Raw genomic sequence first — 18,601 nt, 5'->3', positions numbered from 1 at the left:
TTAAGAGCATTACTTCACATACACATTAATAATAATAATAATTAAGTATCAATTTGTGGACACAAGTCACATAATTAATAATATAAACATAGATAATAAATTAGTCTCTAATATAAAATATTTTTTCAATTTAAATAAATAAAAAAAATATAACATAATCAGTAAATTAATGATTAATAAACTAATAAAAAATATAAATTCAACTAATTTATAAATTAATCAATCAAATACCATTGTACAGATAGTCCAATATTTATCAATACTTAATATTAAATTAACTCTTATTATTATAATAAATTAGTGTATGTTCTCGTACCTTGTACGGGATAATACATAAAATTATATTAAAAATTTTATTAAAAAATTAAATAATATATATAATAATTATTATTATAAATATTTTATAAAGTTATAATTAAAATCAAACTCTTAAAATTTTTAATATTAAAATATTAAAAATAATTAGTATTTATCTTAATCAATTTGAATTTGTTAAGTGATCATCTCACTCGTCCGCTTAAACAACTATTAGGAGTTAGAATCTCGCCTTGTGTATATAGCAATCCATTGGCTAGCGATAAACCCTTAATAAAAGGAGTATCAATACGTGGTTAGACTTGGCAGGAGTTTTCGAATACGCAGGTACCCGACCCGTCTATACCCGGATGAAAAGGGTAATAACTTGACTCGAGTCGGGACAGATTTTGCTTAAGACAGGTATCGTCGGATTTAGGGTGTACCCGCCCCGAATATATACATATAAACACTTTTTAGTAATTAGGATTTGCCTCACATCACACATGATTCATAGTTTCAGTCTATACTCTATAGCCATGCAAGATAAACTCAATCATCCTCACCTAAAATCTTCTTCTTCTCGACTTCTTCACAAAAAAACAGCATAGCTCCTGTTATGTTGTTGCTGAGTCCATCGCCGCTTACCTATTCACAACTCCCATCTTTTTTCACAGCCAGAGACGAACCCACGTTTAATATAGAGGGGGCATTTGCCCCCACAAATTTTTTTGAAAAAAATTAATACTTATATACATATATACCACTTATTATATTATATTTGTCTCAAAATAAAATATAAATAGTTCTTTTGTATTTTATGTTAAAAAATATTTTGTTAAACTTAACACATAATAATAATTATATTGTTAAATTTAATTTAGTATGAAAAATAAATAAATACACTCAAAAATTAGTGATAATTAATTATATTATATTAGTTAATTAATTAATAATTAAATTAAAACTTAGTTTTCTAATTAAATACAACTTAAATTATTAGTGATTTTTTAAAAATTGTTTAAGATAAAAAAATATATTATCTATGTATTAATATACTGTAATTATTTTGGTTAAAAAATTTATTTATACTATAAAAATTATAATAAGTAGATTTGACAATTATAATGTACTGTAATTATTTTGGTTAAAAATTAGTTATACTATGTGTATGAAATTATATTTTTATTATTTTAAATATTATAATAATGATTGTGTGTATATTTCTAGTTCTTATTAATATGTATTAGATAGTTCTAATTTTAAATTTTGAATATATCTAAACCAATTTAGATTGATTAAGTGATCAACTTAGTCGTCCACTTAAATAAGTATTGAGGGTTCGAATTCTGTCTCGTATGTATAGCAACTCGTTGCCGGCCAATTGTAGATTCTTAAATGGAATTCAAATTCATGACGGATTAGTCCTTAACTTGTTGAATATCGTGGGAAGCAAAAAAAATATCTATATCTAAATTTTATTATATTTTTGTCTCCATTACTAAATTTTTCTGGGTCCGTCACTGTTCACAGCTTATGTCATCATCGCTGCTCATCCCATTACCGTCGTTGTTGAGCCCATCGCCACCATTCTCATGCCGAGTTTCTTTTCTCTAGATAAATTTTCCCCTCTCTCTCTCATTGTGAGTCTGTTTTTTTTTTTTTTTTGGCTAAGATAGGTTATTTTATTAAAATGAGAAAAGGTCCAAATTTGGACAACAGACAAAAAGAGATTGGAATAGTTCCACCAGCGTTTAACTGAGAATAAGGCTATTACAATTTTGGGGGAAAAGGCAATTGGCAAATTAGGTCATCCTCTTTCTCTCAGTTATCATTGTCTGTGCAAGCTCCACACTGAGAGATGGTGATCTTCGAATTCCTTCAAATACCAATTCATTTCTTGCTTTCCAAAGTTGCCAGAGTAGATTGGCCACCAGTTCGAGCTTCTCGTTTGGCTCTGCGTTGCTCTTCACCTTCTCCATGGTGTTGACCCACCATCGCCAGCTCTCATTCAACTCTTCTGGAACTTGAACTTGAGCTTTCTGCCAGGCTTCCAGGGAATCGGGACAAGTCAGTAGACAGTGGGTAACTGATTCCTCTTCTTCCTCACACCTTGGGCATTTTGGATTTATGTTCGGAATCCTGGAGTGAAGCTTGCTCCGAACAGGTAGCCCTTCATGCATGAATTTCCATATGAAGTTTTTAACCTTTGGCTGATTTTTAAGCTTCCATATACTTGACCAAACAGATTTATTTCTGCAGATTTCAGGAAGAAAGTCAATTGGAGGATGAAAAAATTGGAAGGCCAACCGGTATCCAGAAGCCACTGAATAACCACCATTTTTCTCCTTCATCCAAGTAACTGAGTCATCTCCTTCATGGATTGTAGTATTAAGAATTGATTCTGCGATGTCTGAGCTGAAAAACTGTCTAATTTTTGTTTGGTTCCACTGTCGAGTTGGTAGGATTAATTCTGAGACTCGAACTGGTGTATAACTTGAATCTGTATTAGTAATTGGAGAAATTGCTAGGAAGTCCTTAACCCATGAATCTTCTTTTATCCGGATCAGATGACCCCTTCCTACTTTCCAGAGAATACCTTTCTCCAGTACTTTCCTGCCATCCAACACACTTCTCCAACCCCAAGATGGGTTATTTCCTGCCTGCGCTTCTAGGAATGTTGAGAATCTGTAATATTTAGCCTTATAAACTTTGGCAATCAGAGAGTTTGGACGTGTTAAGAGTCGCCAACCTTGCTTGGCTAGCATTGCAAGGTTGAAGGCTTTGAGGTCCTTGAAATTTAGCCCTCCCTGACTCCTTGGCCTACATGAAATCTGCCAACCAACCCAGTGCATCCGCTTTTCACAGGCTTTTTGACCCCACCAGAACTGTATCATAGCCTTTTGTAGTTCTTCCAAGAGTGATTCTGGGAGTTTAAAACAGCTTAGAGTGTAGATAGGAACCGCCGATGCCACTGCTTTAATGAGGGTCTCTCTACCACTAGTGGATAGTAAACCCCTTTTCCAATGTTGAAGCTTTTTGTTAACCTTATCTTTTATGTAGTTGAAAGTCGTCCTTTTAGATCTCTGAATCACCGATGGCAAGCCTAAGTACTTATTCTGATTGCCCACATGAGGAACTTGAAGGATGTTCGCTAAGTGATCTCGTAGTGGAATAGGTGTGTTCTTGCTGAAAAACACTGACGATTTGTTTAGATTAACTATTTGGCCACTAACTTCTTCATATGTGTGTAAAATATGGATTAAACTCTGGCAATCTTCTTCTGAAGCTTTGCTGAATAGAATCGAATCATCTGCAAAAAATAGGTGACTCACTCTAGGACATATGTGATTGAGTCTCAGCCCAGTAATTTCCTGCCTCTGTTCTCCTCTGTGGAGCAGATGGGATAAACCCTCTGCGCAAAATAAGAAAAGGTAGGGGGAAAGAGGGTCGCCTTGACGTAGCCCTCTACATGGTTTAAAAAATCCATGAGGTTGTCCATCCACAGTAACAGAATAAGAGACCGTCATCACACATTCTTTGATCCAAGTCAACCATTTGTCGCAAAACCCCAATTTCTGCATCACAGCCCACACAAAAGACCACTCCACTCTGTCGTAGGCCTTACTCATATCTAGTTTCAGGGCAAAATCACATTCGCCGTACGTCTTATTTTTCAGGAAATGCATAAATTCATGCGCTGTTAAAACATTATCACTGATTAGTCTGCCTTTAACAAAAGCACTCTGAGAATCGCTTATCACTCTATTCATGACCAGTTGCAATCTATGCACTAGTATCTTAGATATAATTTTGTAGAAAACGCTACTAAGACTTATAGGACGAATTTGATTCATAGACCTAGCATTATCAACCTTTGGAATAAGACAAATATGAGTATGATTGAACGCCTTTAGAATTTTACCTCCCGAAAAGAAACTTCTTACTGCTAGCATCACATCCTTTTGTATAATCTCCCAGAAAAATTGAAAAAATTTTGCTGTGAATCCATCATCCCCCGGGGCAGAGAACGGGTTGATAGAGAACGTAGCATTCTTGATTTCAGCATCTGAGATAGGCCTGACAAGTGTTCTATTAGTGGCAGCAGTAATTTTTCCTGGAATACCCGCAATTTTCCCTGCTGGATCTCGCGGATTACTTGAGGTAAAGAGTTTAGTAAAATAGTGTTGAGCCATATTTGCAATTCCCTCTGCATCTTCTGCTATGTTGCCCTCTTCATCTTCCAGGTGGTGAATCTTATTTCTTCTATTCCTTGCTTTATACTTGGAATGAAAAAATTTTGTATTTTTATCTCCCCACTTGAGCCACTGTACCCTCGATTTTTCTCTCCAGAACCGTTCTTCTCTTACCAACTCATCCTCCAGCTCTGCTTCCAATATTCGAACATCAATCGGGTCAGCCAGAATTCCTTTACTAGATTCTGCAGCAAGTCTGGTTTTTATGCTTTGGATTCTGATTAGTGAATTCGACGAGGAATTTTTCTGCCATTCTACTAACTTGTGTCTGCAGTGCTTCAATTTTCCAGCAAGCCTGAACATAGGGGAACCCTCCATTTCATGCTTCCAAGCTTGCTTTATGAGGTTAACTACGTCCTCATTCTCGCACCACCTTTCTTGAAATCTGAACCTCCTCTTATTTTTCCTCATTTGTCGTTCCTCACACAATAACAAAGGCCTGTGGTCTGAACCAAAATCTTCCAAATGAGTGACATATGCACTTGGAAATTCTTCTCTCCAGCTCCTACTAACCAACACCCGGTCCAACCTCTCTCTAATTAGATTCCCTCCGAACTGCCTATTGCACCATGTAAATTTTTCTCCTTCATATCCCAAATCCATTAGATTTCCAGAATTAATGAAATCATTAAAGTCCTGGATAGAAGTATTTGATTTGGATCTGCCGCCTTCCTTTTCATGGTGAGTTGTGATTGCATTGAAGTCCCCCATGATTGTCATTTTGTTGCTGCTTATGCCAATTAAATGGATTATTTGATTGAACTGATCTCTTCTTTTTGCTTCATCAGTGTCCAAATACACACCAAAAACCTCCCTTATCGGTTCTTGTTGCTGGCCTCTGCACCTAAAATGGATATAGAAGTTGTCCCAGTTTAGGATTTGCACCTCCACTTCTTCCTTCCATGCCACCACTAATCCACCTGACAATCCTATTGGTTCCACTGTGTAGAAAGAGGGAAACCCAATCTTCCTCAGAACTCCTTCGACTTTCGACATACTATTTTTTGTTTCACATAGAAATAGTATATCGGGGGAATGAGACCTAACGATCCCTTGTATGTTGTGAACTGTCAGGGGTTTCCCCAAACCCCGACAGTTCCACATCATCAGTTTCATCCCTTCTGGGGTGCCATATGTTGGGTGGCACCCTCTCCCAATTCAGCTGGTGTACTGACTTCTTGGCACAACTTTTTACTACTTGCATTATTTTCCTCCTCCTCTGATCTTCTTTTAGACCCCAACACTGAACTGCCTATACCCTTTCTTGCCAGGAGTTTCAAGTTCTGTCTTCTTATTGTCTTCTTACCATTTGTATTATTAGTTTTACTGCTCAAAACCCTGCATTCCTCTGTATTGAGCTGGATTGAATTTTCTGCATCAATAGTACCTTCTTTACCTCTTTTTTCGAATCTTTCCATACTGTCTGCTCCATCCTCCTTTTCTCCTCTTTCCCCCTCCTGAGTTTCTCCCCTCCTTGGAACACTCTCTATTCCTCTAATTTGAGAGTTGCCGTCTTGAACCGATAGACTAGCAAGCCCTCTTATTAGGCTAATAGGAGTTGGTTTTTTGGTCTTGTACCGTTCCTCCTCTGGATTTGCAGCAGCGTTTGGGTTTTGGTTCTCTTTTTTCTTATCCACTCTCCACCCAATCAGCTCAGCCCGAAGCCATGCCCCCCACATCTCCTCTCTAGTTTCACCAGCTACTGAGTCTTTCAGGTAATTGCTGCATGTTCTAACTTCGTGACCGATATATCCACAGTAATGACAAAAATTTCCGATCCTCTCATACCGGAGCTTTAATTCAGTCACTTTATTGTTGTTGCCCGCAATTTTGAGCCATCTTCTTAAGGGTTTTGTGATATCCAGCAAAACCTGAATCTTGAGAATTCTCTCGTCTTTCCCTCGAATCGTGAATAGCTCAACATCTAAGACCCTTCCCAACGCCTCCCCCACCTTCTTTCTCAGATTTTTTGTTTTGCAATGCTCTGGGACTCCCCACAATTGTACCCAGATAGGGACGTGAATGAACTCTTCTTCCTTTATCTGCAGGTCTTCCTCCCATCTTTTCAGGTTCAAAATATAATTCTTAAAGAGCCAAGGTGCTCCCTTTTCGACTCTAATCAGATCTATCTCTTTATCAAAGAAGAATTGAAAAACATTGCCTCCATGATTCAGAACTTTAAAACCATCTGGTTGTCTCCAGATGGCTGTAAGAGCTGCTTCTAGAGTTCCAGAACTAAACCCTCTGTCCGCCAACAATCTTCCAACCAGACTTTTCGAACATTTTTCCACTCCTTCTTGTATATCGTCGTTATCAAATCTCACTACCGTCTCTTCTTCACTCCCTGCTGAAACAGGGTTAGGCAGACCTGAAGGTAACGAGGCAGTAGGCGCTGCCATTGTTGTCCAGATGGACCTAGTGAATAACTCACAAAAATAGGATTTCTCCTAAATCCTAGCAGAGCACTCAACAAACCCTAGACTCAGGGCACAATATCTTCATTGTGAGTCTGTTAAGTTATTCTATTTAAACATTGATATTTAAATTATAAAAAAATTGATTTTCATATTTTATAAAATATAATACTGGCGGTCATTGTAAATATGACGCTACTTAAAATTAAATAAAGTAACATAGATAAAACAAATAAAAAAAATAAAAAATTACTTAATCTTGTATAAAATTTACCTATAAAATTCTGTACCAAAAAATGAATTAATTTTAGTATATTAATAATATAAAATATTTTATATAATCATTCAATTCAATTAGATTTATCTATTTAGGTCATTATTAAAAATAAATTTAAAATACTAACATACAATTACTTTAAATTAAGCAACAATTATCAATACTATATAAAAGACATACTATTTTACTAAGAATGATTGCCATAAGGAATAATTTTTCAATTTTCTATACTAATATTAGAAAGTTTATATAATACTATATAATAATATTATCATTATTAATACTATATGATATCAAAACAAAAAAAAATCACCGTGCTAATATAATATTATTAATATTATATAAATCATCTTTGTATTTATTTTTCTGTGCGTATATAATATTTAATTAACACATTAAGACATATATAATATTTTGTTAATACATATATAATATAAATTGATTTACAAATTATTATTAATTCGTATATAATGTATAATTAAATTTAATGAATTCAATTAGAATAAACAATAAATTATTTATTTTATTTCAAACTTTATAAATGAATAAATTAATTAACTAATATAATAAATTATAATTAATGTAGTAAAATTAATTAAGTAATATATATTATAATAAATTATATTAATATTTAAATATCTAATCAAATCGATTAGTTGATATAATTAAGTCATAGTAATAAATTGTATTGAATGAGTTAAAATAATTAAATCGGAAAACACTCTCCAGAATATGCCACGTCAGCTCCATCATTAAATGCAGACATCCAATTTTTATATAATAGAATAGATAGATAGATAAATTATTATTTATACTTATAAAAAATATAAATACTGACAAATAGAATAATTTACACTAATAAATTAAATAAAATTTAAAATTATGCAAATGTCTTAAATTAATTTTGGTTACAGGTGTGTCTTAAATAGGATGCACACGACCCAGTCTAATCTGCATTCGAAGCATTTTAAACGATAAAGATCCAGACCCGAAATGACCCCAAAAGAAAAATTTGAAATCTGGGAATGGAGTGAAGGCGAAATCGGACACGGTCATCATATACATTATCCAATTAGGACTAGGGCGAGGGTGTACACGCAACAACGCAGCCCTGAAGCTCCCTGTCTCCCTCAGCCATTCAACCTCACTCCCCCAGTCCCCACTCCCCAGTCCGGCAGACCCCACTCCCCACGCTGACCCCTGACCTCGTCTTCTCTCTCACTCCCAGTCTCCCAGCACGCACGACGCACTCCCAGCACGCACCACGCACTCGCACCGTCCTCCCCTCCCCGTCTTCTCAGCCCTCCGTGTCTCACATCAGTCACCGGCGAAGCTTGTCGTTCGACTGACGACGGTGACGACCGACGATTGACGTCCGACGACTGACGACCTACGGTGCTGCCCTGTTTCTCGGTGACCATTGACGCTTCTCTGCTTGGCCCGGTCGTCTTCTTCTTCTCTATTACTGCTCCGTCACTGCTCTGTTCTGCTAGTCCCGCTCCTTCTGCTCCGCTCTCTTCTCCGGTCTTCTTCTCAGGTAAATAATTAATTTTATTGTTTAATTAATATTCTGATTACGAAATAGGGATTTTGATTATCAGAATTTGTGAATTTAGGGATGTGGGTGTTGATTTTGGTTATTAAAATTCTGATTAAGGGTGTGGGTGTTGATTTTTGATTATTAGAACTCTGATTAGGTGTGGGTGTTGATGCTTCCAAACCCAAACGGAGCATATTTCTTAGCTTTTGCTACTGTTTTGAACTGAAGCAGATATTGTTACATAATTTAATTTCTGTTATAATTTCTCCTCTTGATTGCTTTGTCTTTAAATGAAGACTCAAGCTGCAATCTTATTAAAATAAAATTATGCATTTTGCTCAGCTGAAGTCACTCAATTCACGAGCACGAAATAAACTTGTTCTTGACCTTCATTTCAATTCCATTTAAACTTTTTGAGTGTCTCAGTTCAAACTTGTTCATGTTAAACGCCACATATGTAGTTATAATGAAATCTAACTCCCAAAACTATGCTTTTTAATATAGTGAAGGCATGGTTTAAAGATTGGATTCCTGCACTTTTGTTTTGTCTTTTCATATTTTTGGCACAATACATATGCTGGCTGATTTCTCCCACTGTGTTAATATATGGCCGATATGTCATATTATCAGCCACCTCCAAACCCGATCATGCCGATAGACAACCAGCTAAGTTTGGCAGATATAGACACAATCAAAGTAGTTTGAAAAGGAACGGGAGGGGTTGTGCAGTTGGTGCAACATAAATGGACTAATCAGTTTTTTTTCTGATTTGTTCAGTTGATGTGTTATGATTTGTTCTAAATTATTACTTGTTTTTTTTTACTAATTTGTTTAGGTGATTATTGTTCTGTTTAGTTGATTATTGTTTTGTTCTTCATGTTTTATTATAAGGTTTCTGTCTTTCTGATTTGCTGCTGATTATTGTTGAATTTGTTCTTCATGTTTGCTGATTATGTTTTATTTATTGTTAACGGTCCGATTTTCACCTGATATAATTGTGGCCCGAAAGTGTGTAGGTTTCATCAGGTCTAGGGTCGGGTTCGGGTCTAACAAATAGACCCGATATATTTTGGGTCAGGTCTGGGTCACATCAAACCAGGCTTCACCCGGCCCATAAACACCCCTAGTCTTAGAATATCTCTATGTAAATCGAATCAAATCAATTGGATTCGATTTAGTTATAATAGTAGTAAATCGAATCTACTGTATATATGCTGCAGAAATAGTAAATCGAATATCCTTTTATAGAATTGCTTATCATTATGAAAATATTTTTTTCGATCCCATAGAACAAAAGTTCTATATGTTATCCAATAAAACTGGATCATTTCTTTTTGCGAGTATAATTGAAATGGATAAATTAATATACTTCTAACTGGTATAATTTATTCTAAATTTTTTTATTGCAGGTTTTTAATTGTTGTTTTGGAAACATTAAGTTTTTATTATTATCTTTTAAACAAATAATTGTTCGCAGTTGTTCCTAATTATGTAACTGGTAAAATTATGGAGGTGTTTTTTAATTTCCTTATCAAATACACAATATAAATTTATAAGCCCTACCCTTTTGTAAAATTAACTAATATAATTAACCTATCATGAAAAAATTAATTATTCATTCATACTTTAGTTGAATTTTTTTTTGAAAATCGATGGTTAAATCTAAACTCACATATTGTATTTTTCTTATATATAAACATTTTTACAAAACTTATCCATTGATGCTTCCCATTTTTTTTAGTCTTTTTCCACTAATTTCTACTTGGTCCATTCTTTTTAAAATAGTTAAAATATTTTTTCTCATCGTACTAAAAAAAAACGAAAGATGTCTTCATTGTATATGAAAGCTCATTTATAGGAAAAAATGAAGCTAATTTATGTAACTTTTCAAAAATCTTAAAATAATTTAAATTTATAAATTAATTTAACCAAAAAAAAAAGAAGAAAAATTCAAGTGATCCAAAAAAGCATATTAGCTACAATTCTATTAAGCCCAATTATAATAATAAAAAAATGGTGAAAACTCAGGTGAAGTCGACTTTACGTAAAATTGATATCTGAGAGCCGTTAGATGAAAATTTAGTCAAATCAGTCAAATTATCTAACGGCTCTCAGGTATCAACTTCACGTGAAGTTGACTGTACCTGAATTTCCATCTAAAAAAATACATATTAAAAAGCCATGCATGGTTGCCTCTTCCTTTTTTTTTGCTATCGATCCCACCCAGATCCAAGACCCAGCAAAACCACGTTATTAACTGTACTCCCAACCAAAACCCCAACTCTTCTGACTCACCGGGGAACGTCTCTCTCTCACTCCCATTTCTGACTCAAACTCTCTCTTCTCTCTCACTACCACTAGCCCACTAGCGTCTCTCTCAGTCTCACTCGAGTTGTCTTAGTCACTCTCGTCGGCGTCTCGTCGTTCGTCTCGTCTCGTCGCCGGCTACAGAAGCAACTCGTGGGGTCGTCGCCTTCCGTCGCTCGTCGTCTTGTGGTTTCGGGTCCTCGCCGTCGCCGAGTCACCGTGGACCGTGGACGTTTGGTGAATCCCTGCATCATCGCTTCCCCTGTTCTGTCTTTTCCAGGTTTTCATTCTCCCTGTATTTTGAGATGTTGTTGAATTGCTAATCAATTAATTTGCCTTGTTGCTGCTGAATTTGTTGCTGTAAGTTGAATTTGTTGCTGGAAATATCAATGAGCTAATTTTTTGGTTGATGAAAATCATCACTGAGTTGAATTTGTTGCTGATTATTATCACTAAATCTTAATTTGTTGCTGTCTTACTGAAATAATAACTTAGCTAAAATTTTTGTTGCTGTAAATCATCTTTGGATCTAAATTTTTTGTTGCCGAAAATTATCATGGTTGAATTTGTTGTTAAAAATTATCAATGAGTTGAATTTGTTGCTGTAAGAATAGATTTGATTCTTAGTATTGATTGATTTGATTCTTACCTAGGCAGTATTCTTACATAGACAGTTATTGGTCAAGCTCCGAATTTGTATGATGAAGATATAGATGTTGACTTTGAGATCATTCCTTGGACTAATTTTATTTATTGTGTAATGTCTGACAGTGGGTTTTCTAATTACATATCTCTTTTGTCTTTTACATCATAAAACCTTTTTTGCTGTTGCTTCAATAGGGCTGACGTGGGACACAAGAACCATCTAGATAAATATGTTATAAGCAGTCATTGCGCTGAATGAGTTAGAGATAGCTCATTCTATATCCTCTACTTCACTCTCTTTATTCTGCTTCATATACCCCCTTTCTTTGCTGAGAATACAGTGATTTCTTCTTCTACGCAAAGTCTAAGGTTGTTTTTTCCCAGATTATGTGATATTATGTAGCTTTTTCTTTATCATATCACACTATACAAGATACTAAATCTAATTTGTTTGATGACATTTATGTGTTAACACCAGTTTCTTTGATCAACAACTGTTTTGATACCACTGTTATCCAGTTTTATATATATCTTTTTTGATCAGGTCAAAATTATCACTGATTTGGCCTATGAGCTTTTGATTGTGCAGAATATATATATTTTCATCATGTATATTGTTTTTATCTATATTGGTATATGCTTTATGCAGTGTATCTCAGGTTAAATCTATTAGGACCAAAGCAAAACTTGGTTTGTATTATATTATCTCTAAAATTTTCACCTTGCACGCACTCTTATGGGTCAATCGTTTTTTTCGATACATGAAACTTTCAGGGGTGATGTTCCTTTTTTCTTTCCTATCTTATGCTAAATATTTTCTACTGTGTACTGAAAAAGAAATCAATTTGCCTGTAATGCTTTTCTCAAAACATCTTTCAAATTCTACTTATCATCTTTCCCTATAAATCCTAAATGATTTCCTTGCATTCATACCATTCAACCTGAATTCATTGTGTAGTATGTTATAATTTGTGGGAGATGATATGGGTCTTTAGTGTTTCTTCTATCCAGTTTCGGTTTGTGTTTCTCCACTTTAAATTCTTGTTCTTTCCTCTTCTTATGATGGTTTTGGTATCTATTATTTCTATCTCCCTCCAACCCATTTTTGCCTTGATTTCTACATGCAAAAGGTTTCTTCTCTATCAAAAATATCATTGAGTTCTTTATTTAATGTTTGCTCCAGCTCCTCAGAAAAGGGGTTGTTTCCAAAAGAATCCACCTATAATTAAGTTAATTAAATAGAAATAAAATTTTATCTTCAAAATGAACTAAGGGTTCGACATAAAAAAAAAAATTGAACTAAGGGTTTTTAAGATGTTTTTTTAGGCCTTTAATTCTTTATCAATGAATAGACAAAAAATAAAAAAAGACAGCGCTATACATGATTTTCTGCTAGGCGCTCAGAGCACACCAGGTGTTTGATGAAATGCTTTATAGAAGATTCCTCCACGGTCTTTCAAAATTTCAATTAATCACTACTTCTATGAAACTACATGTGCTGTTGCATGCATTGCCCGCTAGTCGGGGATGGGGTTCTTCTGTTTCGTACTCATGTTTGTTTAATTCTGTTTTACTTGGTGAAAAGTTCTTGGAATTTTGTGATTTTAATATGTTCTGTTCTCTTTACGTAGTCGTGCATTAAATGCAGCCAAAGCCTTTGTTTTATGAATTATGATAGTGATACACTTCTCCTTTTCTTCTTTGACACCAGGCTAAGCAGAAACAGGCAGACAGAAGCTTAAAATGTGTTTTCAATGACAACCTTGTGTCCTGCTTGATTGGTTGCTTTACAGTAAAGTAATCAAAATGCTGTATCTCCAAACTAATGTCCTTCTTAGATGCCCTTCTCCTTTTTGTACCACAAAAATGGATGCTTGTTTGCGTCCATTATCATCAGTTAATGTTCAGAATTCTAGTTTAGAATCTAGTCATGCCATTACTCGTTTGGGATTCTTGTTTCATTCACCTGTATCTACCCATTGCACATGGAAGCAGTTATCTTGCTATGCTTCAGGAGAATCTCCTTCAAATACTGAATATGATTGTGAACCTAAACCTGGCTCTAACAAAAGAGCTAGGCCTAAGGCAAGAACACAGTCCTCAAAAGATGTGGCATCTGGCAATGGTAAAATAGGTTCTGCTGATGCCTTCCCTTCAACAATTCCAAGGAAGCCAAGGCGTGGTCGTAGAAGTGAAGCAATGGCAGTGGAAGATTACATACGTGGTTCGCTTGAACGCACATTTGAAACAATTCGGCAGCAAAAATCAGATGTTTTGGAGGATCCAGAAAACATAACGAAGGATAGAGTCCGTGGCAATTCTGAATCCAAAAGCAGTGATGATGATGACGATGATGGTGAAGAGGAGGTGAAGAAGGACAATGAAGAAGAGGAAGATGACGAAGATGATGACGACAGGGTAAAGAATATGGTGATTGAGGAAGAAAGTGAAAACTGGCCAGTGGATGCAGATGTTGGGTGGGGAATCAGAGCTTCTGAGTATTTTGAGCAGCATCCAATCAAGAATGTTGTCGGAGAAGATGGTTATGAAATCGATTGGGAAGGAGAGACTGAAGATTACTGGGTTCAAGAGATCAACTGTTTGGAGTGGGAGAATTTTGCTTTCCATCCCAGCCCATTAATTGTCCTTGTATTTGAACGCTATAACAGGTAAACTCCCCTATTCTAAATGATATAGTGTATTTTCATTCACTAATAAAAAAAAGCATGAAAACCAGCCATTGGTGTTTGAAATTGTTATTCCAGAGCAAGTGATAACTGGAAACTTTTGAAGGAGCTGGAGGAAGCAATCAAAGTATATTGGAACGCCAAAAATCGGTTACCTCCTCGGGTATAGTCAATCTTTTCTCTTATATAGCTAAGCCACAAACTTGCTAGAAGCCTTAAACAGCAGTTCATATAACGCCCTGAATTTTCTGTTTATAGGCTGTTAAGATTGACATTAACATCGAGAGAGACATGGCTTATGCCCTAAAAGTTAAAGAATGTCCTCAAATTTTATTTCTGCGGGGACACAAAGTAGTGTACAGGGAGAAAGGTGAGATCGCTGCTCTTTCTATTCACCTTTTAAACAGAGAAATATTTGTACATTCATTTTACCTTGTACATTGAAGAGATTTATACCTCATTCCATGTATGATGCACGAACGGATACAAATAACATATCTCTCCGAATATACTAGGTCACATACTCACATAGTATTTGTTTGGTTGGCTTCCAAGACAGCATTCTCGTTGTTTTAGGTTTTTCTTTTCATAATGAAACACTGCTCCTGATGCCATTGCAGAACTGAGAAGTGCCGATGAGCTGGTTCAGATGATTGCATTTTTCTATTACAATGCAAAGAAGCCTGCCTGGATTGACGACAAGGCCTTGCCACGCTTTCGTTTTTAATCAAATTTCGGGAATGCCATGTAGTCCTTGTCAACTTGATGGTTGTATTGTCGTTGTTGTGATACAACCAAATCTGCAGCAATATTTTGTTTCACTGTGATCTTGTATTAAGGAGAAGTAATTAACTAAGGTGAGTTTGTGTCTATATTTTCCAATCGATCAAAATTAGAACTGTTTTTTCGTAAGGTGTAATCAAATTTGGGTTATGTTATATAGTTATATAGATGTTTTCAAAATATTAAACATACTAGTTTGCATTGACTATTTCACTTAAAACAGAGAGTGTTTCTCACTGCATTGTTTTCTTTCTGTATAGGGTTTACGTTACTCTCACAATACACTAGTACCCCTTTTTTCATGCCATATGGATACCTTGGGAAATTATATGAAATATTTAGGGTAATTTACACTAATAAACTGAATGCGGTTTAAAATTATGCAGATGTCTTAAATCAATTTTCGTTACACGTATGTCCTAAAATATCTCTATGTAAATCGAATCAATTGTATTCAATTTAGCTATAATAGTAGTAATTCGAATCAATTAGATTCGATTTAGTAAATCGAATTACTCTATTGATATATAGGTTAATATGACCAAAGATGAAAGAAATCTTCTAATGAAATTGAAGAATATCTTCAAGGATTCAACGAGGAGGTTTATGTAGATATTGGACGCATTTGTTCTTCTTAGGTTTATGCATTTGTTTCATCTATTCTGAATATGCTTGTCAACTTCAAAAGTTTAAAATTTCACATTCATATACAATTATGAATTAATCATATCGTTCCAAAATATACAAGCCGTGCATCACTCGGTACTTTACTAGTTTTGTTATAAAAGTCAACACCATTATTTTAGATAGGTTTATGCAAATCTCATATTATTATTAATAAATTAAGCTGGATTCGTATTGTTAAATTTCACGCCACTTCTCAAATTTTGGTGTCCATTTGATATCTTAAAATACATCCTTTTTGTTAGAAATAACTATTGATTTAATAAAATGATATATTAGAAATTAATATGTTCAGACAACTTCTTGTCATTGTTTATATTTATTAACTTTCTGATATGTCACTTTACAATTAATTTTTTCAAAAAAAAAAAAAAAAAAGAGTATGAATTAAATAATTAAGGTTTAGTATATATCACTTAATCTTGCATATGCATGTATACACAGCAAGCAGCTTGGAAAAGGAGAGGGAACATGTGGTGATATATACATATTAATTTTATTAAATAATTATGACGATTTGCGCAACTTGTTGGATAGCATACCAAGCTACAATGATATTAAAATAAAAGCATATATACTTTAGTCAGAAATTGGATCTCGAATTTAGATCTAAAAGTCTTGCTTAAGATACTTATATATATATATATATATATATATATATATATATATATATATATATATATATATATATATACTTGGTTCTTGCAAAGAGCAAGGGTGACACTTTGGAGTTTCACATTCATGGCAGCACCTATACACACCTTCCCCTGCATTCTTTGTTAGACATTCTTTTGTCTTATAATAATATCACCATCTACACCCTCATATGTAAGATTTATTCTTATTCTTCTCATATGATATCACTTTCAATAATTTATTTTCATTTTGAATTTAATTTTTCCTAAATATGCTATACGAATATGAAAAATCAGCTACGAATCAAGTACCATATAAAAATACATATTTAGTATTTATAAAAAAATTAATTATATTATTGTAAAAAAATATTATTATTCGAAATATTCGTTGATTATTCTTGATTTTAGTTGTTAGAAGAAGAGTCAGAGACAGAGTTAGAAGAATGGTTGAACCATGGTGGAGACTTGTCCAATAGAAGAAGGTATGGCTACAAGGAAAACAAGATCAACCCAAAAACAGTTCCAAACTTAAGATTAAAGTGGAAGTTCAATGCAGGAAAAGAAATAACTTCAACACCAGCAATATACAAAGGAACCATTTACATAACTTCTTGGAATGGTTATGTGTATGCAGTGAAAGCTTCAGATGGAATTTAACACTTATTTTAAAACAAGTGAATTATATACACCAATGAGCTATAATTTAAATAATTATAAAAAATATATATAACATATATTAATTAAAATCAATAGTTAAAATTATTGGAATATCAGTATTTTAGGTATATTTAAAAATTTTTCTATAATTTATTCTAATGGATTTATCTATTGAAAGGCATAGGTTAAACTTACAAATTAAAATTTTTTTTATTGAAAATACAAAAAAATTAAGTTTTTAATATATTTATTTTGTATCTATTAAATAAAAAAATTTAAATTTTTTTATTAATGGTAAATTTATCATATACTCTAAAAACACGTATTAGCTAAATCCTGTTCAAATTAAGTGATATCAGTATCAACGAAAATTGATAATACTAGAGTAGAGGCGATCTCATATAATCGTATAAAGACTAATTAGATTTGAAAATATATTTTTTTATTTTTCTTTTTAATATTTTATACTTTTAAAATTTTTATAAAAACATAAAATTAATATATAAAATTCTATTTTTTTAAAAAATTAAAAATAAAAAAACATTGAAAATTCAAATGAAACAGACTTTAAAATTAAATTGCTTTTGGATATCACGAATATTTAATGAATAACTTTTGCCCAACTACTATGGATAAACATATGTTAGACTATTTTTAGATACATGTTAAGGTAAATTATACCAAAATATACTTATTTATAGTAGCTCTACTAGAGTTATACACAAATTAATTGTTCATATAGTATTTGTGTTTGAACATTTTGTCTCTGATATCTTCTATCTTTTATTATATAAAGGAGATATGAAGGGAATTTGGTAAAAATATATATTTTTCTAAAATACCGTTATTATATATAACCTATAAAATAATATATTTTTGTTATTTCAAATACTTGAACCAAAAACTTTTTTATTAGAGTAGACTATTAAATATTTACCATTTAAACCAATATCATATTTATTATTATATATAATTAATTTATAAAAAAAAAAGTAAATTAATAGATATCATTGCCTAATAATAATACACCGGTAGAAATATAAAGACTGTTAATATAAGATTTCACTTGGTCATAAAAAAAATATAAAATTCACAAATTTGTTATATTTTTTAAACAAAAACATAATATATATATTTTTTTCTCAATCCCTTTTGTCACGGAAAATTTTAGAAGGTTAGATTTAACAGTGTTTGAATAGTTTTCTGGAGTGTTTGAGAATACTCTAGATGGTTCCGGAACGTTCTAGAATGTCCTAGAAGGTCCCGGAATACCCTAGAAGGTTCTAGAAGACTCTGGAAGGTCATAGAGTATTCTAGAAGAGTGTAGATGTATATAGAAGTATAAAGAGTGGTATGGAATAATCTAGAAACATTTAGAAAGTTGTGGTAGGATAGATATTTTTAAAGAAGGTTCTAGAT

The 18,601-nt window shown here is 33.4% G+C and overlaps 1 protein-coding gene across 4 annotated transcripts; it reads left to right on the top strand.

Moving 5' to 3' along the window:
* Positions 1 to 8,194: 8,194 nt before the first annotated feature.
* On the top strand, positions 8,195 to 15,945 carry MRL7 (polyadenylate-binding protein 2-binding protein). 4 transcript variants are annotated; one of them, XR_015880846.1, is made up of 7 exons: positions 11,031 to 11,241; positions 11,303 to 11,368; positions 13,445 to 14,402; positions 14,499 to 14,583; positions 14,679 to 14,790; positions 15,041 to 15,277; positions 15,735 to 15,945. XR_015880846.1 is itself a non-coding variant. In XM_088483904.1 (6 exons), exons 3-6 carry the CDS (start codon positions 13,540 to 13,542, stop codon positions 15,145 to 15,147), a joined length of 1,167 nt encoding a protein of 388 aa, XP_088340030.1. In that variant the 5' UTR covers positions 11,041 to 11,241; positions 11,303 to 11,368; positions 13,445 to 13,539; the 3' UTR covers positions 15,148 to 15,423. The 4 variants fall into 4 exon arrangements, 2 of the variants coding, with proteins under 2 accessions (XP_016194251.1, XP_088340030.1); XR_015880847.1 differs by having other exon boundaries at positions 11,049 to 11,241; positions 15,696 to 15,945; XM_088483904.1 differs by lacking the exon at positions 15,735 to 15,945 and having other exon boundaries at positions 11,041 to 11,241; positions 15,041 to 15,423.
* Positions 15,946 to 18,601: the final 2,656 nt, after the last annotated feature.

The sequence above is a fragment of the Arachis ipaensis genome, chromosome B4, assembly GCF_059453495.1.
Source record: "Arachis ipaensis isolate K30076 ecotype BB chromosome B4, ASM5945349v1, whole genome shotgun sequence".
Lineage (NCBI taxonomy): Eukaryota > Viridiplantae > Streptophyta > Magnoliopsida > Fabales > Fabaceae > Arachis > Arachis ipaensis.
Note: the sequence above shows the minus strand (reverse complement) of the source record. Positions and strands in the feature narration are given on the sequence as shown.

Bases quoted from the DNA above. Each gene is read 5' to 3' on its own strand.
- MRL7 (XM_016338765.3), top strand. From the start codon at position 13,540: ATGCTGTATCTCCAAACTAATGTCCTTCTTAGATGCCCTTCTCCTTTT. The intron at 14,403-14,498 runs GTAAACTCCCCT...TTGTTATTCCAG, and splicing joins GTATTTGAACGCTATAACAG to AGCAAGTGATAACTGGAAAC. The intron at 14,584-14,678 runs GTATAGTCAATC...TTCTGTTTATAG, and splicing joins AAAATCGGTTACCTCCTCGG to GCTGTTAAGATTGACATTAA.